Source organism: Sciurus carolinensis, chromosome 7 (assembly GCF_902686445.1).
Source record: "Sciurus carolinensis chromosome 7, mSciCar1.2, whole genome shotgun sequence".
NCBI classification, from domain to species: domain Eukaryota; kingdom Metazoa; phylum Chordata; class Mammalia; order Rodentia; family Sciuridae; genus Sciurus; species Sciurus carolinensis.
In genome coordinates this window covers 135,519,616-135,542,100 of record NC_062219.1, presented here as the reverse complement: position 1 = coordinate 135,542,100, position 22,485 = coordinate 135,519,616, and the positions used below count along the sequence as shown (strand labels likewise).

The following is a 22,485-nucleotide window of genomic DNA, read 5'->3' as shown; positions in this document are numbered from 1 at the left end:
AAATTTCAGGATATCAGAGGCCAGAGCCTAGCCCAAAGGGATTTTCTGGTCTCTTCTTCCCAAATTCAATGGCACTGCCCTCTGTGCTCCCCACACCTTGCCTTGAGCTATTATTCTGCAGCTGTCTGGATGTTGCCCTCATTTAATTGAGGGTTGGTGACCCAGGTAGCACCATGTTTCCCAGCTGAGTATCTCCAGTCTGGTAAGGCACCCTCCAAAGCAGGGAGGTGCTCCCATTCTTTTTTCTTACCTAGGGACAGAAATTATGGGTAAATGGGGATTTTACTACTATGACTCTTTAACTCAACTGATTGAAGGAAGGGCAATTACTTTCCAATCTTATTTTCTATAGAATATGGAAAGTTAGTTCATACAATTTAGAAATCAAGAAATATTCATTCCAATGGGCTGGGGAGATAGCTCAGCTGGTAGAGTGCTTGCCTTGCACGCACAAGTCCCTGAGTTCGATCCCCAGTACCGCAAAAACTTGCAGGTTTTCCCTACTCTTCCCACTTATTACAACGTATAGCTTGTATTCTGGGAAAGTGGAAGGTATTTGGAGAAACTTGGTTAAAAACAATTGACAATTGAGTATATACCCAAAAGAACCGAAAGCAGAAGGCACCTATGGTAGTCAAATTCATAGAAACAGAAATAGAATAATGGTTGCCAGCAACAGGGGGACAGAGAAATGAACAGTTGTTATTTAATGGTGACAGTTTTAGCTTCAAAAGATGAAGCGTTTTGGAGAGTGGATGCACAAGGTAACTTTGGAGCTTTCTATATTCTATGGATTTCTTAAAGATCAACAGTGCCTACGATAGTGCCCATCCTACAATAGTGCAAATACTACTGAGCCAATAACCTGGTTTTGCAATGAAGGAATGATTAGAAACGAATGAAGATATGCTATCAATTTTCCAGCCTTGTTAAATGTTGCCAATACTTAATTAAGGAAGTAACCATGGGAGATCATTTACTGTATATCAATCTTGTCAATAGATGATTTGCCTTAACTTCCTGTGATTGATAGAAACCACCTGAAACAGTAATTCCATCTGGCCTAGTCACCTATGAAGGCATGTAATTGAATTTATAAGGACTATCGGCAATGATGATTTGGCTTAAAATGTTGGGAGATATGAAATGTGCACTAGAGTTTTGCTCCATGAAACTCCACAGGTGCTTAGAATGTAAAGAGTTGTTCAGGAGAATAATCACCTGGTAATAAAGTAATACATTGGCTGAATTGTTACTGTGAATTTTCTACCAATGAATCCACTTACTTTAATTCAACTCACCTGCCACAACTGAAGAAACTGTTGGGGGAATCAGCAAAGATCCAATAGCCTAGCTGGGGACCCAAGATGTATCTTCAATCTGACAATGTCAAATGCAGACCTGAGCAATGTAGGATGGGAAGCCCAAATACAAGGTGGAGTCCCAAAGCAGGTGCATCAGAGACAAAGAAAACCCAAGGGGTCAAATACAAGAGCCCAAACCCAGGAGGCAGTGTGAAGTCAAATCAACAGGAATCAATAATTTAAAGTAGCCATTACAATCTTCCTACATAAGGTACAGTGGGTACTTCTGAACTAAAAAAGAAGGATGCAAGTGGTTCCAGAGAAAGAAAAACTGTTTTTCAAAGCCAAAAAGAAATCTGAGAACTAAAAATTATAATATCAGAGATATAAAAGATACTAGGTAGGTTCCACAGCAAAATGGAGATGACAAAGAAAGTGTGAGTGAACTTAAAGACAGATCAATAGAAATCAACTGACCTGATGAACAGAGAGAGAAAGGATTAAGAAATAGGGAAAAAAAAAGAAAAGTCATGATCTCAATGTCACCAGAGTACTGAATAAGAGGAGAAAGATGTTGGGGCAGAGAAAATATTTGAAGAAATAATAACCAAAAGCATCTCAAACATGATGAAAGATATAAATTCACAGATTCAAGTTCAGCAAATCCCAAAGAAAACATTGAAAGAAAACCATGCTGAAATACACATCAAAATTAAACTGCTCAAAAAAATAATCTCAAAAACAGCTGCAGCAAAATGACACATTTTGTAAGGGGTATAACAATTAAAACACTTCAGATTCTGGAAGATACTAAAGATTCCTCATCAGAAACCATAAAGGCAGTAGAGCAAAATAAAGTGCTAAGGCAAAAGAAACATCACCTCTAAATACTATATTCAGTGGAAATGTCCCTCAGAAATGCAGGTACAATAAAAATACTCTCAGATGAAAGAGAATTCAGTGCTAATACATCCATTTTAAGAGAAATTGTTAACGGAATTAGAGGCTGAGAGAAAATGCTCCTAGAGGGAAACTTGGAACTTTAGAATGAAGGAAAAAAGAGAAATGATAAATATCTGGTTAAATAATATTTTTCTTTAGGACTGATTTTCTAGCAAGTTGTTTTATGTAGTATTTTAAAGGAGAGTTGGACCATTCCTGAATCTATACAGACTGATTGCTTGTGATTGCCTAAAATTTAAACTAGTCCTCATGAATAAATGTATTAAATAAGCTACTTTAATAAAAAAAAAGATTGAAAGCAAAAATTACATCATTGTTGGGAAGATGTCCATGACTCACATGTAACTTAAATAGCACCTCTACCATGAAGAGGGGAAGAGGATAAAGAGATCAATACCACTGCAAGTCTTCTCTATTTTACTTGAAGTTATTAAATATTATCACTAAGTAGACTGTGAAAATGTATATTCATATAATATTGTAATCTTCAGAACAACCACTGGAAAAAAGTACAGAGAGAGCAAAAGAGCTAACAGATAAAGTAATACAATACAAAAATATCCAATCCGGGCGAAGTGGCGCACGCCTATAATACCAGTGGCTTGGGAGGCTGAGGCAGTAGGAGGATTGAGAGTTCAAAGCCTGTCTCAGAAAAAGTGAGCTGCTCAGCAACTCAGTGAGACCCTGTCTCTAAATCAAATACAAAATAGGGCTGGGGATGTGGCTCAGTGGTCAAGTACCCCTGAGTTCATCCCTGGTACAAAAAAAAAAAAAAAAATTCAAAAGATAGCAGGAGACAACAAAACTAACAAAATGATAGGTCTAAACCCAACTATACTAATAATCACATTAAATGTAAATAGTCTAAATACATCATTTTAAAACCAAAGCGTGTCAGATTGGATCTGGAAAAAACAAAAGCTGTATGCTATCTACAAGAAACCCACTTTAAATATCAGTTATCAGAAAGCTAAAACAAGAGGATCAAAGTTTGAGGCCAACCTGGGCAACTAAGTGAGACACTGTCTCAAAATAAATAATAAAAAGGGCTTGGGATATAGTTCAGTGACAGTGTTTGCCTACCATGAAATTCAATCTCTAATTCTGGGAAGTGGGGGCCATAAAAGGACAAAACCTGATAAACTATACAAACATTAATGATTTTTTAAAAGTTGTCTATATTAAGATTCAATAAGTTGGACTTCAGATCAAGGAATAAGGGACAGTACATAATGATAAAAAGATCAATTCATCAAGAAGACACACAACCATCAATTTGTATCTACCTAACAGTAGAGTTCCAAATACATGAAGCAAGAACTGATAGAACTGAACAGAGAAATAAAGACATTTGTTCACAATAAATGTTCACAATTATGCTTAGAGACACCAACATTCCTCTCAGTGATCCACCAAAGAAGTAGACAGAATACCAATAAGTGATATTTAAATTCATCCAATGACAACAGAATATACATTTTTTGAAGGCACATGAAATGTTCACTAAGACTGACCACATACTGGGTCACAGAGAATATTTTAACAAAAGAGAATTGAATTCATACAAAAATGTTCTTGGAAATAAGGAAATTGCACTATAAATCACTAGGAGAAAGATGTATGAATAATCCCCCAATTCTTAGAAACACATTTCCTCCTTCTTCCCCTCACAAGTGTAACTCTGAAGCACAAGGACTTCACTGGCTCCCCAGGTTCCCAGCAGGACTGAATTTCAGGTGTCCACAGAAATAACAGACTTGATAATTCACCCTTTAATGCCTGCCTTTCCTTGGTTTTCCTTCCTTCCCTACTCTCACACAAATATTTCCTGGGATCATTTTCCGAATAAACTCCTTTCTTGGGGTCTACTTCTGGGAGAACTCAAGCTAAGTCAGCTTCATATATAGTTATGTGTCATTATCCAGGAAACACTGAATAAGTCAATACAGGCAGTCCTACACATCCATCATGGGTTGTACATCTGCAAACTCAACCAAGTGAGATAAAAAAAATCTAAAATAAATAAATAAATAACCATATGATCATTGAAAATAATACAAATTAAAAAAAACAGTATAACTATTTACAAAGCACTAAAATTACATTAGGTATCATAAGCAAGCTAGAGATGATTTAAAGTACAAAAGGGGGACTATATGCCATTTAATATAAGGGACTTGAGCATTCGTGGTATTTGTAAGGGGTCTGGGAACATATTCCCCATAGATATCAAGGGACAAACTGTACTGAACCAATAATCCTAGTGGAAATACAGGGTTAGATTCCTTTGAGTCTTCAGTTACAACATTTTAATCCACCAATCAATATGTAACCTTGCCTTATGTGTGTTTCTGTTTCAAATCTACTTATTTAATATATGCTGTTGATTTGTTAACATTGAACTCACTAACAGCACTACAAATCATACATATGGCACATCACAGTCTTAAGATAGAAACACTGGATACACGGCACTTTGGCTTCATGCTTGGCGACCCCCTTTTTTCAGTACTAGAGATCAAATAAGGGCAGCTCTATTTTAGTTTGAGATAAAGTCTCACTGAATTGCCTAGGCTGGCCTTGAACTTGAGATGTTTCTGCCTCAGTCTCCTGAGTAACTGGGATTACAGTGTGCACCACCATGCCCAGTTTGACAACCACCAAAATCACTGACAGAAAGCACAAAAATATGAAAAAAAAAAAAAAAAGTGGCACTAAGTATTCCCCAAGACCATTTGTTTATAGCGTGGCAGCTGAAACAAGAAGTCAGTACACTACCTTGTCAGACCTTGAACATGTGCTTGCCGTAAGTCAAATCTTCCACCCTTCGGGGCATGTTTGTGAATGACCATGAAGGCCCTGTATTGATTTTGAGATTATAAACACATTTTAGCAAGTAGGCAAGTTTGTGAATATAAAATTTGTGAATAATGAGGAATGACTACGTCTTCTTAATAATTTTTAGTCTTGAGTTGGTGATATATGGATAGAATTTTCTTCCTTTGAGTATACAAGGGAGGAGGCTAGATCACCTCTGCATAGTCAACAAGGATGTCACCTACTCCCACCAACCACGGAGTCCATTCTTTATCATCTTTCTCAGTCCTTGAATGAATGTAAAATTGTTTAACACTGGGCTTAATACATATGTTGTGATTCTCTTTGTGGCTCTCCTTGGCTGATTTTATTGAAGCTGTTCTATGTATTTAGGCAGATTATAAATTAAACTTCAGTATAAACAGGAAAAAGTCGAATGACTGGAAAAAATAGCCATTTCTTACCCAGAAATATCAGTTCCAATCTTTCTCAGAGGGGAACACCTGAGGAATATTTCCTTCCTAAATAAAAGTAATTGAAAGGTAATCTTTGAGTACAAGTTTGGGTTAATGATTTTGCAATACACAAAAAGAATGGATAAAATAGCCTTGGGTGAATAAACAATTTATATGGGTATAAGCAATTCAGGCAAAAGTGATAAAAAAATGAGCCAAATGTTTATTTCTGAAATATCTTTCTTTTCTAAATTATAATAATTCAGGAACAAGAAAGAACACTCATAAGTAAGATTCCAGAATATTATTTTTTAAATCTCTGACATGAACATGTGGGAAGGTGCTTCCAAAATTATCTAGGAAAAAAAAAAGAGAATATTTTTAAAGAAAGCATAACAGCAAGGTTTACTTTATCTCAAGCAATGTCATCACACTAAACCAGGAAATAATTATAATGCAGAACAAAGAATATGTACTAGTAATATTTAATGACTAAAAGAAGAAACTATAATAGATTCTCCCTCCTGAAGTTTATAGCATTAAATATCAGTTTCCTTGGAACCCCACTTTTCCTTACTCAATTTAACACAGGAACCTGACAATAGTCAAACTCCTTTGCCTCCAGCTACTACTCACTGAAAAAGAAAAACTTCAAAGTACCAAAACACTCATGTTTTGACACTCTGACAGCTTAATAAAAATGTTGGCCCAGAAGTTATCATCACATTGAAACGCATAAGCTAGACAGAAACTTTCAACATCCACAGAGTATTTCATGTCAAGTGGTGCTGTCAAGAGACAGGAAATGGAGCTGAACATAGGGTACAGGTCCTCCCAGGACGTGCCCTTGGGTGAGGAATGAGACAAATTGCTAATGAGAAATGAAATACTGTGGCTGGGGTTGCGGCTCAGTGGTAGAGTGCTTGCCTGGCCTGTGTGAAGCACTAGGTTCGATTCTCAGTACCACATATAAATAAAATAAAGGTTCACTGACAACTAAAACAAATATTAAAAAAAAAAAAAAGAAATGAAATAGTGATACAGGTACTAGGAGTAAGACAAGTCCTGCAGACGGCAAAATCTCAGGAGGAGAGAATGTACCCAGAGAGTGATTCAGAGACTTCCTGGGTCAGTAACTGCACAGACAGAAAATATGGCAACATGGAGACTCCGAAGCTGAGTTCCCCAGACTCATCTGAAATAGAAAGGGCACACATGGGGTTGAAGAGAGATGACTGGGCAGGCAGGCAAGTGCTGAACCTTGGGGGCCTTATATGCCAGGCTAAGAAATTTGTATTTGTTCAAAAGGCAAAGAGGACCCATTATGACATTTTCAATCATGAGGGAAGATCAGAGAATCAAGAACAGTGTGTCTTAGTCTATTTTACGTTACTATAGCAAAATATTACCGATGGAGTAAATTACAGATAATAGAAGGTAGTTCATGTTTCCAGAGACTTGGGAGGTCTAAAATCAAGATGCCAACACTGGTGAGGGCCTTCCTGTTGTATCATTACATGGTGGAGAATATCACATGCCAAGATAGGGCAGGTAGGAGTCTCTTTCTCTTCTTTTAAAGTCACTAATCCTATTATGTGGGCTCACTCTCATGACCTCATCTAACCTTGATTACCTCCCAAAGGCCCCAACTCCAAACCCCATCAACATAAGACCTTGGAGATTAGATTTCCTAGAAACAAACTTTGAGGGACAATTCAAATTGTAGCAATCAGATTTACAACTTAGGGAGATCAGTTAGGAAGCAGGGAGAGAAGGGGCTGCAGAGGTGGAACAGTCAATAAAACTGGAAAGTGCTACAGGAATCCAACTAACAGTAATCCAAAGACTATTGACGGCCTGAATTAAGGCCATGCAAAGGGAAACAAGAAGAGAGAACATAAAGAAATATTTATTAGACGGACTCAGGTCACAGTTGAGAGGTCAGTGAGAGAAACTGTAAGGTTCTTCCAGATTTCTAGCTTGCACTGTTAATTGAACAATGGTGCAAGAATAGTTCCTCATGACTGAAATAACATTTGTTGTATGCCCCAACAATTATTTGATTATTCAAGTATCAGAAATAAAAGATTCACAGGTCATAGATTCTGTCCTGTGATCTTAAAAAAGAAACATTTACTTTGTCAATGAGCACAACACTGTGAAGGCAAAATGTTAGCCGCCCCAAGAATCATTATAGCCACAGACAACACCTAAAGCAACTGTGACCAGTAGGAGGGTCTGGGATTCTCTGTACCAACTCCCCTCCTAGGCAGCATGAGTCACCTGGAATCAATACTCTTAAGGTAGGATCCAATCAAACTGGACAAACTCCCTCCCCAAGATCTTCACAAAAACCAAGAGAACCTAGTCATATAACAGAATGGAGATTAGAGTTTTGGATAAGGTCTTGACAGGGTTACTATAGTTCTTTTTTTAAATATATATATTTTTAGTTGTAGGTGGACACAATATCTTTATTTTTATGTGGTGCTTAGGACTGAACCCAGTGCCTCACACGTGCTAGGTGAGCCACAAACCCAGCCCCTATAGTTCTTATTCACATCCAGAAGCATTACACTGAGAATGTACTGGAAGTCTATGGCTGCACTGAACACTGTGTAGCCAGGTATGCAAGTTCTATCTTCACTGGCTCTCTGCTGCTCTCACTGCAGAATCCAATCTCCTTAGCATGGAGCACAACCCCACTCACAATGGCTCCTTGACACTGGGAACTGGCCCCACAACCTCCAGCCACGGCAGCAGGTTTATATGGCATAGCATGGTCTCCTGGTAAGAGTTTGGTAAACCAAAGGTGGTTCCAAGGTGACCCTCTCCCAAGAATATTTGTCTCTTCAGCCATCTCCTGTCACTCAGATACTGAGATAAAATGAAGCTTTAGTAAATGACAGTGGGCACAGATGCAAATGATTTGTCCTACAGGAGAAAAACTTGCTCCACAGGTTATGGTTTTATTGCTCTGTGGGCTATTAATCAGTTTTGTATCTAACTTTGCAATTGATTCTCATATTCTTTTTTACATTGAATACGTAAACAGGTCTTTCAAATTCTTCTTTAACATCTTATAAATCTTTGATGCATTCTCCTCTATTTTTTTTTTTTCCTTTCTTGTGGTGCTGGGAATCGAACCCAGGGCTTTGTGCTTGCAAGGCAAGCACTTTACCGACTGAGCTATCCCGCCAGCCCCCATTCTCCTCTATTTTAAAATAAAGTTATAGTTTGACAAAAAGTTAATTTCCTGCATACCACATTTCTGAAAGAAAACATAGTAGAGAGTTCACTAAGACAATACAAAATTTTACTTCCAAAATGCTTATCAGCAAGAGACTTTTAAATATTTCTATGAGAGATGCAGCTCTCCCAGTATCTGCAATTTCTGAGGAGAGCATTTACCCATCTACCAGGGTCACCTCAGACCGGTAGAAATCGGGGTCTTTGAGAGACTCAGCTCAAACGACCAACTTACCACTTTATAGAATCCGAAGGAAAGTTTTAGAATAAGCCCAAATTGTTCCACCTGGCTTCCAATCTTGTCCACACTTACACTATTGCTCATATCTGCCTGATGAACCAATAGGGTCATCAGCATGGAATAATAAAGATAGGACTCTGTTCACTTGCAAGTCTCAGGTCTTTGGGCAAGTGGTCACCTAGTTAATCTTTCTGGATCTCAATATGCACATCAGCATAATAAAGCATTATGCAGAGTTGTTGAGAAATTTGCAATTAGCCTGATAGCACACATGTCAACTACATAAACCAAAAGAAAAAAAAAAAAAAACTAACAAAAACAGACATACTTGGATCCCATACCTTGAGCACCAGGTTTAAAGTGCAGTAGTGTTTTTTTTTTTCTTTTTTTTAAGAATTCTTCCCCAAAGAAAATACTTTGTCCGAGCTTCGGCAGAACTCAAAAATACCCACAGTCACTGACATGAAAATGCTGATTTAAAATATTTCAGAGACCACTCCTGACCCCCAGGCAACCTTCCAGGTCCGTAAACCTCTCCTGTTTGGGGGTGAATAACGTGTTTATTTTTAACCCCTCAACTGTGACCCCTACTTCCTATAGCTAAGGCTAAGACTGCCCATCGGAGATCATGGTTGGGCCACAGGGTGAAGTGACCTCTCCTTGCCAGTCTCCGCAGGACTCTTGAGCGAACCCTGCGCAGGGCGCCCGGTGCCCTGGCAGTCGCGGCGCTCGCAGAGTCGGGTGTCAGACAACATCCTCTTCTACTCAGCGCGGCGGCGCCTCGGGCTCGCATAATGTCCTCGTCCAGCGCCCGGGGGCGCCTCGGTCACACGCCGGGGACCCTTGCGCCGCCCTGATCTCCCAGACACACCCGGCGCTCGCCTCGGTCGCTAGCGTGTGGACAGTTTTCCGGCGCCTCGGCCCCGCCCAGAACCCGGACCACGCCCCCGCCTCGGCCCTACCCACGTCGCGTGCGAAGTCCCTGGCTCCGCCCCTGGCCTGTTCAGTTCCGTCCTCACCCGGGGCGCGCTGGTGAGCATGGCAGGGAGGCTGATGCGTCGCTGGTGTCCGAGGTAAGATTGACGCCTCGGCCGCCCAGCCCAGAGTCGCTTGCCGGACGCAGCCGCCCTTGCGGGCTTGCCTCCCGCCGGTCTCGCGGGAGCCGCGCTGTTTTCCGATCTGGGTGGCTGCAGGGTTTTGCCTTCATGGTTTACCAGCGAGAGTGACCTCTGCTTGCCCTCCTCCTCCGCTGGGCCCAGAAGGATCAGGATGCATCGTCTGAGGTCCAGGGGCTGCGGACCTCTCCTTGGCAGGTCCCCAAGACCTCCGCCCGCATCCGCGCCTAGCCCACGCCCCCATCCGAAACTGATTTCCTGGCGGGAGAGCTGCCCCCGCTGCCGGGGTACTTATCCCGGTGCCCCGGCCTGCCCGCTCCACCCTGGATACTTCTAGGGTGCACAGTGCCTTTGGCTAAACTAAGTAGACACAGGTTTGCTTGTTTGCTGAGGAAAGCCCTTGTCACCAATGTGGGCCGAAAACTTTGCTTCTTGGACAATACATGTTATAGTGTGAAGTGATTAGTCCCGACTATGTAACCACCCAAAACGAATCTATATAGGAAACAACCTGGAACATGGTGATTGCTTTGAAGTAGTGGAATTATTATTATTTTCTTAAATGGTCATAATTTAGCAATTTGTTTTTAAAACCCACACTTCATTTTAAAATAGATACGTTTACACCACATTTGATGGGAAGTTTACATAGTTAAGCTTTTTGAAGACATTTTAAATTGTCCTTTATTTTCCACTTGGAATTTTCCCTTTGCCAAATTCAGGTAAAATACAGTTTTTCCCTTTGGGGGAAAAAAAGAAAAGGTAAAACTTACTGTAAGCTGATTTTATAGACTTCCTGATACTCCAGGGTTTAAACCTAGAGGTCATTGTACCATTTACAAGTAACATAAATGCAAAGAAGGTGATAATGATTGCTAGGTTTGGGCTTTATTTGTATCTATCATTTCCATCATCTTTAATGCCCTTAACTTTATTATTCAGGGTCATCATTGTGAGCATCCAATTTTTTGCTTATGGCCTCAGTGCTGTGCTTTGAAGTTCACCATCTCCCCCCGGTGCTTAAAAACTTAACCTCCTGCCCTTGCTTGCTGTTTCTGCTCTGCACCTGTCTGGTATCCTGCATATTAAGGATGGGGTACCCTTGCTGAGCCTGCTTCACTGACTACTACCCTGCACAGGTAGATTCCCTCCTCCCTCCCTGAGAAGATGTGTGTGGAATGCCAACTACTCACCTGTCCTTTTGAACATTTCTTGTGTCTTCCTTCTTCCACCTGTATGTTGGGAAAAGTGTTTTGTCACCTAGAATTGAGCTGATAATAGTTATATTTGATTAATCAGTGAGAGCAGAGGCTGTTTCAGGACCTTAGGTCTCACGACTAAATTCTGTGCATTCTAATCCCTTGTTCTGCCAGCTTCAGTCTTGCACGAATTTCATTTACTTCTTGCCTTGTAGCAAAATTTACATGGACAAAATTTCCTGCTGGTTGTTTTTAATCTTTATTTAACTGAATTGCTTACAAATGCCTCCCAGAATTACAGGTATTTTTTCCATTATTTTGAAATTACTACCATTAGCTTTGGTGTTGATTTCTCTTCCTGGGACAAATATAAAATATTTACAGATATACATGGCATTTTGGTATGTGTAAGGGGTGAGAACAATCAGATACAAGGCTACAGAAATATGACTGGAAACAAATAGAATTAGTCTATTTGTAGTCTTCTGCAGGACCTTCATTTCCCAGTAGTTCAGCTGCACATGAGCAGGACAGCAATGAGAGCCAGTGAGAAGGACTTTGAAAATGCAGTGAATCAGTTGAAACTCTTGAAGAAGGATCCAGGAAATGAAGTGAAGCTAAAACTCTACGCGCTGTATAAGCAGGTAAATGCCTAAAGTCTGACATTAGAGACATTTTGAGTAAATGACTCCTTAAATATATATGCTGTCAGTCTACTAAAATGCAGCTTTAAAATTTTGAGTGTATTGTTGCCTTTTCTCTGAAGAGTATAGATAGGCCAGTTTTGTGTGTATGTGATTTTGTTTTGTTTTGGGACTTGAAATACTAGTAGTGCATAAAGTAACCCCTCAGGGTCACTCCAAAGCATAAGAGATTTAAAAGATATAACATTCAAATGCATAGACCTTACTTGACTCTTGATTAGACTAAGTCAACTGAAAAGTTATCTTGAGACAGTTTGGGAGATTTGAATATGGACTGAGTTTTAGAAACTACATAGGAATTATTGTCAATGATGTCATGGTTTTACAAGAAAATGTAGCTGTGTTTTTAGAAATGTATACTAAGTATGGAGAGGCAAAATAGCCTGATGTTTGGGATTCATTAAATATAGGCAAAAAAGAAAACGGATGAAGCCAGGCAAAATTTGAAAATTATTCAGTTTGAGTGATGGGGTGTTAGGGATTCATTTTAATATTATTCTTTGGTTTATGTTTGAAGTTTTTTATAGCATAATTGAAAAACCAGAACTTTGAAGGTATAATGCCACTCTGATCACCTGTGTTATTTTTCTCTTAGTTGATTGACATGAGTTGTGCCACACAAGGCCTTGCCCCCTCAGCTTTGGAGAGGTATCTCTAACCCTTGAACTATTTATTTCTGATTGGAGCACCTTTTTTTTGCCTGGACATTCTCACAGTGTGACTTAGGGTAGGGAGGTGTCCTCTCCAGATATAAATAGTACAGAGTGGGACCTTCAGTTTCTCGGATCATACCTGCATGATACAGAACTGGTAAAAACTCTGGGCATAGAAGCTGAAGTGAGCTGCTTTGGTGGGCAAGACTGCACATATTGTCACACATGGATTTTGAGTTACTCTCTCCTGATTCACTGGGGAGAGGACATCAGAACTGCCATGTTTGCTTCTGCTCTGAACTCTGTTCTGTATGCTTTTTCCCTTAGCTGATTTTAATCTATATTCTTTCCTGTAAAAAACTGTGAGTATAACAACTTGCAGTGGGTTCTGTGACTTTCTAGTCAATTGTTAAACCTGAGAGTAGTCTTGGGAATACCTCCCCCATACCTCAAAATTGGTATCAGATGTGGGAGTGATTTGCCAGTAAGGGCCAACCCTCATGGATTTTGTTCCCTCCAACTTTTCAGAGGGCTCACTTGCAGGCTGACTCAGTCTGTAGAAAGTCAGCATCCTTTACTGCCTTTCCTCTTTAAACTGTATTACAAAATTTAGAAATTTTTACATGGAATTTTAAATTGCCATTTATGAGAAATAGCTGAACAGGATATTTTATTCATCTCAAGACACCCACTCCACCTACCCTCAAATAAATACGTAATTGCTCTTTGCTTTTCAGTGGCATGTCCTTCTGTTAAGTTCCTAAGAGCTAGTGGTTCTGACAGCCCGCACCCCACCTCCACCAACTACAATTCTGTTGCTGTTACTCCAAGTCTACCACCCAGCAGTGGTGTTTTTTGTTCCTGTAGATGGGCTTTCAGAATATACTGTGGGTTTCCAAATGTTTGATGGCTAGTTCTTTTGAAAATTGTTGGCTTGAATGTTTTGTTTGGGAAATATATGATCATCAGTGTGAAATTAATGAACTATTAGAATTTTTCAGAAAGCACTTCCCCAGAACCTTTCTCTTGCATTATTTCCATATGCAGGAAGTTATAACTTATTTTAGAGACTGAGCCAACAGCACCTTTTCTCTCTCCAGTCTTTTTTTGTTTGTGCATTTTTAGCAACAATGTCAAAGAAAGGGTAAGGGAGAGTGTTCAGGTCATTTTACATATGCTAGGAAAGAATTTAGGGGAAACATTCATGCTAGCTATGGATTTTATAGATCTTAAATATTTAGGGCTTCAGTTTACATGGACATTTGACCACTAATCACCCTTTTCCTCTTCACAGGCCACTGAAGGACCTTGTAATACACCCAAACCAGGCATGTTGGACTTCATCAATAAAACCAAATGGGATGCATGGAGTGCCCTTGGCAGCCTACCCAAGGTGAATTTGTTATACTCTGCCCTTTTTGTTTTTGTTTTTGTTTTTTTTTAAAGATGGGGTCTCACAGATTGCTTAGGGCCTCCCTAATTTGCAGAGGCTGGTCTTAAACTTGCAATCCTCCTGCCTCAGCCACTGAGATCAGAGGCATGTGCCACCACACCCTGCTTTTTATTTTGTCCGACGTCTAATGAAGCTTGGTGCCTCTCACCAAGCTATTATCAGTAGAGCCTTTGAACTCCTTTATTTATTGCAGTGTGCTAATCATTGGCATAGTATGTTTCTCAAAAATGCTTATTCACTATCAGCTGAACCTCTTTGTCATCTACTCTTTAGGAAACTGCCAGGCAGAACTATGTAGATTTGGTGTCCAGTTTGAGTCCTTCGTCTGAATCTTCTAGCCAGGTGAAGCCTGCAGCAGCCGATGAGAAACTACCTGAATCTGAAAACGTGGTGGTGACCTCTGAAGGTGGCATCACAAAGATCATGTTGAACCGGCCCACCAAAAAAAACGCCATCACCACTTCGGTAATGGGCCCTGCGAGCGTGTCCTGTTTTTCTTTTCCTCTTCTATTTGTTTTACTCAAACTGTTGAGCTTCAGCTTTATTTCTATTTTTTAAATGTCTCTGGTTTGATTTTTTCAACAAGAGCATTAGAGTTGGACGTATTTTGTTTAGGATTTGAGAGTTTCGGGTCAGAAGTACGTATCCAAGAGGCCCTGAGATTTTCCTGTGAATGGAAGCACAAATCAGTTAAGTTAATATAAATGAAATATATGTTGATATAAGACAGCATGCAGAGAGGCACTCTAAGGTTGGTATAAAATACCCCCAAAGTGTCTGCTTGTCAGTTAGATGCGTGACTGAGTCTTTCCTCCTGTTATGGAGTTTGATTTTGTATGAATAGAAGAGGAAAGCACAAAGGACTTTATCTTCAGTAAACCATAACCCAACCCTGCTTTACCAGGGCAACTTTGAATTTGTCCCTGAATTAAGTGGATAATAAAATAAGGACTTCAGCCCCTTTCCCCTGAAATAAATTATAGGGAATTTATCCAGTGCTCGGTGCTGAACTGGGAGGCAAATTTGAAAGGATTATAGCGATTATGTTTCTTCAGTGTGTTAGAGAAAACATACTGATTTGAATTTTTTTTTTTTTTTTTTTTTTTTTTGGCAGTGCTGGGAATTGAACCCAGGGCCTTGTGCTTGCAAGGCAAGCACTCTACCAACTAAGCTATCTCCCCAGCCAACATACTGATTTGAAATCTTCATAATTAAGAATTTCATGAAGTTGAATAGGTGTCATATAATTGATAAGACATTTGATTCTCAGAGCTGTATTTCTGTTTGCCCTAACTTGTTTCTATGTAACCCTGGCACTAATAGATTCTCTTCTCAGCTTGCCTAGTAAGGGTCAGCACTTTCTCCATGGAGTTTTATTTTTCACAAGGAGCCTATTACCAGTATTTAACAATAAAATAGACAAGAAATCTCTTAAGTTCACATAGTTAATCAGCAAGAAAACCTAAACTGGAACCCCAATATATACATATTCTAAACCTGGCTCATGCTGCTCACCTTTCCCTGCTATGTCATTGCTGTAGTAAATTAGAATTATTTCCTGTTCCTTTCCTCAGTGGAAATGACTACATCTTTGTTCATGCATTATGTAAAGCCTATACCTTAATTTTTTTTCAGCATTTTTATATCCATAAATATCAGCCCCCTTCATCATTCTTTCCTACGTTGGAATGTTATCTAAGATAGAGACTGCACCTACTCTAGGTGCAAAACGTCCAAGATTTTCAGAAGTGTTGCCGATTTAAAATTTGGAGGGCATCGTCCTTGAATGACATTACAGTGTCTCAGAAATCTCAGCCTGGGGCATTCTTTACCACTTCTCAGACTGTCCAGGACTTTGCTCTTTCTTGAGGTCACAGCAAGATACTGCTTTCTGGAAAGTTTTCTCTGACCACCTCCTCCGTCACCCATCCTAAACAAACCTCAGCACCTCCTGTGAGCTTCATGCTGCTTTGTACTTTAGACCCTGTGACCCCATTTGAGCACAATAATCTCCTGTATTAATCCCAAAAGCTCAAGAGCTGCATCCTTTTTGCTCACTTTTAGAACAAAGTAGTTTTAACTCCTCTGCATTTACCAAAGCTCCTGGTATATTATGTGCATCAAGTAATTATAAAACAAATGAAAAGCCTTTTAGGTATATTGGACCTTTTTTGCCAAGTGTGGGTACTGGAGATTGAACTCGGGCCACTCAACCACTAAGCCTCAGCCTCCCAAGCCGCTGGGATAATAGGCATGCACCACCATGCCTAGCAGATTAGTTCACTTTTTAAAAAATAAAATCAATATAAAGGTTTTGTGAGAGCAGGCTTGCAAACTGACATAGTGAATCCTTTGAATGGTGGTTCTTATTTTCACTGTTCTTTTCCTCATCTTCCCCTTCACATAGATGTACAAAGAAATTATTCATGCACTTAAAGTTGCAAGCATGGATAACTCAACTATAACTGTTATTACAGGTAAGACATTTTCTTGGACTTCTTAATTAAATTTCTATTTTGGAGAGTCTTCTGCTGAATAGGAAATTAAGTGAAAAAGTGTGAAGATGTTTTCTAATACTGCAGTGCTCTAGTTTATAAATATATAACCATATAATACACATGGCTACCACTCCTTAATAATTGAAGGGTAAGCATGTATCCAACATGACTTGAACAAGAACTGTCATGGTGGCCTGATTCACAATAGCCAAAGCAGAAAACAACTCAGTTGTCCAAAAACAGCTGAATAAATAAACAAATTGTCAACTATTCATATGATGGAATGCTACTCAGCAATAAAAAGGAGCAAATAACTGGCAAAAGAACATGGATGAATCTTTAAAGCATATTTCAACAAAATAAGCAAATACAAGAATACATATTGTATCACTCAATTTACGTAAAGGTTTACAGTAGACAAAAGTTCTAGTCTGTAGTGATTGATGTCCCAAAGTGACTGCCTCGGGGCAGGTGGGATAGTATAACTAGGGAACATTCTGGAATGATGGTATACCCCCAAGTATACCAAAATATGAAGATACTTAAGTTCCTTATATAAAATGGCACATTGTTTGTGTGGAACCTACACTCATCTGCCTGTATACTTTAAATCATCTCTAGATTACTTATAGTACATAATATAATGTTAGTGCTGTGTATACTATACACATATAGTTGTCATACTATATTGTTCAGGAAATAATAAGGAAAAAGAGTTGGTACATGTTCAGTACCTACGCATTTTTTTCCTACATATTTTCTATTGGTGAATCCACAGATACAGAGGGCTGACTGTGTGGGGAACCAAATAGTATATACTAGTTTGGTTCTGTTCCAAGGTTTGAGGCATTTGTGGAACATCTTGGAATGGATCCCCCAAGGATAAGGAGGGGATCCCACTGTATCTTGTTTTGGATGGCAGTCATGCAGGTATTAAAGTGATCAGAACTCATTAAACTGAACATTTAAGAACTGATCATTTTATCATATGTAGATTATACTATAATAAAACACAAGTGTGTTGACGTATACTTGTAATCCCAGTAACTTGGGAGACTGAGGCAAGAGGACACAAGTTCTAGGCCAGACTTAGCAACTTAGACCCTGCCTCAAAATAAAAAATTAAAAAGGGTAGGGATGTGACTCAGTGATCAGGTGCCCCTGGATTCTGTTCTCTGTAGTGAACACACACACACACACACACACACACTCACTTACCGCTCATTCACACAATAGATCTTAAATTAAAGACAGGACTCCTTTGTAGGGTTTAGAAAGGCCAACAGTCTGTCCTACTCATCCCCATTCTTATCTTCTTCTGCCTGGCTTTTTCTGCATCAGCCGTGATGGCTCTTTTTTCAGCCCATCATGCACATTGGGTACACCCTCTATGTAGACCCTCTGCATGCATTTTATTTCCTTGCTGTCTCCCTGTCTGGCTTTGCCACTCCTTCAGATCTCAATTCAATAGCCCCTTTGGGAAAATCGCTCCCCGTAAGTCCCTGACTAGCTCAAACCCCCTGTTCCTTATTCGTATCATCATGTACCTCTCTTTTGTCTCTCAATTACATTCTCTACCTTTTGGAGGTGGTTTTGGTTTTGGTTTTGCTGTGATTGGAATTGAACCCAGGGGCCTTTTACCCCTGAGCCACAACCCTAGTGCTTTTCATTTTTATTTCAAGAAGGGATCTCACCAAGTTGTCTATGCTGATCTCAAACTTGAGATCCTCCTGCCTCAGCCGCCAGGTGGCTAGCATTACAGGCTTGTGCCAACACACCTGGCTTATTTTTGTGTTTTAAAACCAACGTTCAGCTAACTTGCTGGTCTGTAAGTTAGGACAAGAAGCATAGCTGGTTCACCAGTGTCTTTTCAATGCCTGGCACATAGATCCTGGCACACAGTAAGTAGATTCTCAAGTATTACAGAGCAAATGCATACATGAATGAATGGTGGTTGGTTTTATTGTTTACAGGAAGTGGCGATTATTACAGTAGTGGGAATGATCTGACTAACTTCACAGCTGTTTCTCCAGGTGAAATAGAGGAATCAGCTAAAAATGCTGTCATTTTACTGAGGTAAGAGTGACATTGGTCTGATCCTGGGGGTTCATTTTTACACATCAAAATGGTATTTACTTGAGAAAAAGCGAAATGCCTACTTCTCTGCCGATACAGTTAATTTAAGTTTATTTCTCAAAGTCTCATCCATACGTGGGCATCCATTCTATCACCTTAGTGTCTGTCACCTGTCCATCCTGCTGCTTTATATGAGTTTGACTAGAAGGCAGGAGGTAAACTAGAATTGGAAATAAAATTCTCTCATATTGAGGAATTGAACACATTCTCATGGGGTCCAGGGAATGGATGATTTCCATGAATGGTGGTAACAGGAGACTCAAAGTAGTCTTGAAAGACACAGACGAAAGCTGTGAAGCCTTCGCTCTTCCTGTCTTGTTATCCTGCTGAGCCTGATTCCCACTGTGCCGTGATAGCACAGCATGTGCTCAGTCACCTGTCCTAGTCTCTTCAGACCATAGCCAGTGTACACTCCTGAACTCACTGCCTAGAGTACAAGATTTGAAAGAGGCTCAGCCTGTAGGATTCGCTGCAGAGCTTCCATCAGGTGCCATTTACGGGGGTGTCCTGAGTGACTTTGGAGGGGAAGACCAGGGAAGTGGCCAGGCAGGGAGGCACTGCTGGCTGGTGGAGTCATCTCAGACTCGTACCTTCTTGCCTGCTTGGAACATTAACATTTAACACTTTTCTATTTCCTTTTCCATAGGGATTTTGTAAAGTCTTTTATAGATTTCCCCAAGCCTCTGATTGCAGTGGTGAATGGCCCAGCTGTGGGAATTGTCGTCACCATTCTCGGGCTATTTGATGTCGTGTATGCATCTGACAAAGTAAGTCAGCCCCCAGAAACATGGAGGCCAGGCCACTGGAGTGAAAGCGAGGTCCCCTGGATCCTCTTACCATTGCTAGTAGTAGCTGATTGATGTGTGGTTTATAGTAGGATGGACTATACTTAGGTTGTTCTCAAAAAATTAGCCCAATTGGATGGATTTTATTTTTCTTTCATTATTAACTTGAATTTTTCTAAACACCAGGATTGTTGACACTATTCTAATGCTGATGGTTCTATATCAAATGATACAATAGTTATTCAACATTCCATTATCATATTACTCTGAAATACTCAGTAGACACTTAAAAGCTTGTTTTGGGGGAGTAAATAACATCTTTTCAGGTTGTGCAGGTAGACTATTGGATCCTTTTTTTCCCAAATGAATCCTAGTATTTAGAATTTTAGAATAAGTAGGAATGATGATTATTATATACTGTTATTATTATATTATTATACTCGATACTTTGGTTTTCTTATAGAAAAACTGAAGCTCTGAGAAGTTCTTTGCCCAGAATACAGTATAGCCACGTGATCACCATTGAATTAAATATTTTAGTTTTTATACTTAGCAGAGTATGTCACGATCATAGTGGAAAATAAGATTTTGAAAAATATAGAAAATACAAAGAAAAATGTTAAGCTAAAAATCACTCCATGGAGTCGGATATGGTGGCACATGCCTGTAATCCCAGCAACTCGGAAGACTGAGACAGGAGGATCACAAGTTTGAGGCCAGCCTCAGCAGCTTAGCAAGGCTTTAAGCAACTTAGTGATACTCTGGCTGAAAAAAAAAAAAAAATACACTCTCTCTTACACACACACACACACACACACACACACACACACACTCACTCACACACAGGCACAGTATATATACATATATGTATGTAAATAATTCCACAGGGGCAGGAAATATAGGTCAAAGAATACAAAGTAGCAAATATGTAGGATCAAAGGATCCAGTGTACAATGCGAGGACCATAGTTGTTAATAATTTCTTGTTGTCAGGATCTTTGCTAAATGCGTAAATTATACCTGCTCTTATGTATGCGTGGGGTTGGGGTAGAGTTGTGGTGATAGATCATTAATTTGCTCACAATAGCAACCATTTCACTACATATGTGTTTTATTGTAGCATGTCATATGCACCTTACATATACACAGTATTTTTTTTTTAAGTAGTCCTTACTTTACCACTCAAAGATAAACAGTGCTAGTGTTTGGTTCATGTAACTAATCTAATGTAACCAGTCCCTGACTGCTGGAACCCCAGGCCATTTCCAGTTTTCATCATTGTAAGCCAAGACACAATGAACATTTATCTCTGAACTTTGACCCTAGTATTTTTACTGTAGAACTGATAATGACTCTAGAGTTGTCAGATTCTTAAGGTGAATTTGTTTATGTACTGGTAAAGTTTGCTGATCTGCAACTTTGTGAGGGACATTTGATTTTCACCACTGAAGAAATTCTTAGGATTTATCATCATTGGCTTCATGAATAAATACATTAATTGATGAGTTCATATTTATCAAAACAGTAATTAGTTCTCTATCCATTCTTTCTTATGAGCTGTGGTAAATAATGCTTGTTAGCTTCTCTGTCAGCAAATGAGTTAATGCACAGGTAGAAGTTATGTAATAGTAAGTGTTTGAGTGCTCACTACACATTACACACACACATTACACACATACACACGTTCACATAATCCACCAACAGCCCTGTGAGATAGTTACTTTCATACCCATTTTACAGAAGGGAAACTGGCACACACAGGAGAAGAAACTGTCCCAAAGGCACTGCTGCTTTATTTCTGAATATAAACACTTTAATTGCTGCTGATTATCAGTTTTTATGTTTCAGTTTGTGGCCCCTTAGCTGTGGTTGGTATTTTCTTTCTCTTTTCTGGTAATATTCCTTAGGCTGTGTGTCTCACTTCTTTTTTTTCTTTTTTTAACCCAGGGCTGCTAACCACTGAGCCACATCCCCAGCCCTTTTTTGTATTTTATTTAGAGACAAGGTCTCGATAAGTTGCTTGGGGCCTCTCTAAGTTTCTGAGGCTGGCTTTGAACTTGTGATCTTCTGCATCAGCCTCCCAAGTCACTGGGATTATAGGCATGCACCACCACACCCAGCCTCACTTATTCTTGAATAAGATTTCTTTGTGAGAGGAGAAAAAGATGAATGACAATAATGTTCTTTTATATTTTTAAAATAAAAATATAAAAGATGTTCTTTTATATTTTTATTCATATGCTGCATACATTATACATTTATATCTTCTGAGAAATATACATTTAAAAAGACCAGGTTTGACTATAGGACATGAAATATAAATTTTCTTTTGCATAGTTTCAGTTATAAGTTAATTCTCCTTCATAAAGATTTATTGGTCATCAAGAAACATAGAAATATACTTGTTAAATCTAGAAAAAAATTTAAAGTGATTATATTCTAAATAAGCAAAATCAAAATTCATTTTAGTATCTAATGCCAATCTGGGGGGGAGGGCTAGAGCAAAATCAGGACAAATGAAAGATTGAGGAAACAATTTTTCACTCACATAATAGGCTAATCCCTCTAAAATATTTTAAAAGCATATCTATAAAGCAGTAGATCACCACCCTAATATAAAAATGGACATTGGAGAAGAATAAATAGTCCACAGAAAATGAAGTAAATGGCCCTAAAAACTGTATAAGAAATGTCCCATTATAGAAATGAAGAAATAATCCACAGACCAGAATAGTGTTATTTGCATGAGACTTGTAACCTGAATATATAAAGTAAAAGACTTGTAACCTGAATATATAAAGACAACATACAAATCAATAAAAAGAAGGTTAGGAGTCTATATTTAAAAACAGAGGAGAAAATACAGTTATTCACCAAAGGGGATAGGAGCATGACTAATAAGTACATGAAAAAA

At 39.2% G+C, this 22,485-nt stretch overlaps 1 protein-coding gene across 2 annotated transcripts in view; it reads left to right on the top strand.

The window, feature by feature from the left end:
• The first annotated feature begins 10,003 nt into the window (after positions 1-10,003).
• Positions 10,004-22,485, top strand: part of Eci2 (enoyl-CoA delta isomerase 2) — a 17,337-nt gene continuing 4,855 nt past the window's right edge. Inside the window, exons 1-7 of one of the 2 annotated variants that reach the window (XM_047558172.1) lie at positions 10,004-10,102; positions 11,825-11,987; positions 13,995-14,093; positions 14,427-14,618; positions 16,561-16,630; positions 18,625-18,727; positions 19,434-19,554. In XM_047558172.1, the coding sequence (XP_047414128.1) occupies positions 10,068-10,102; positions 11,825-11,987; positions 13,995-14,093; positions 14,427-14,618; positions 16,561-16,630; positions 18,625-18,727; positions 19,434-19,554 (783 nt within the window). In that variant the 5' untranslated portion in view covers positions 10,004-10,067. Of the gene's footprint in view, positions 10,103-11,110; positions 11,284-11,824; positions 11,988-13,994; positions 14,094-14,426; positions 14,619-16,560; positions 16,631-18,624; positions 18,728-19,433; positions 19,555-22,485 lie in introns of those variants that run through there. The other variant, XM_047558173.1, reaches the window with a different exon arrangement.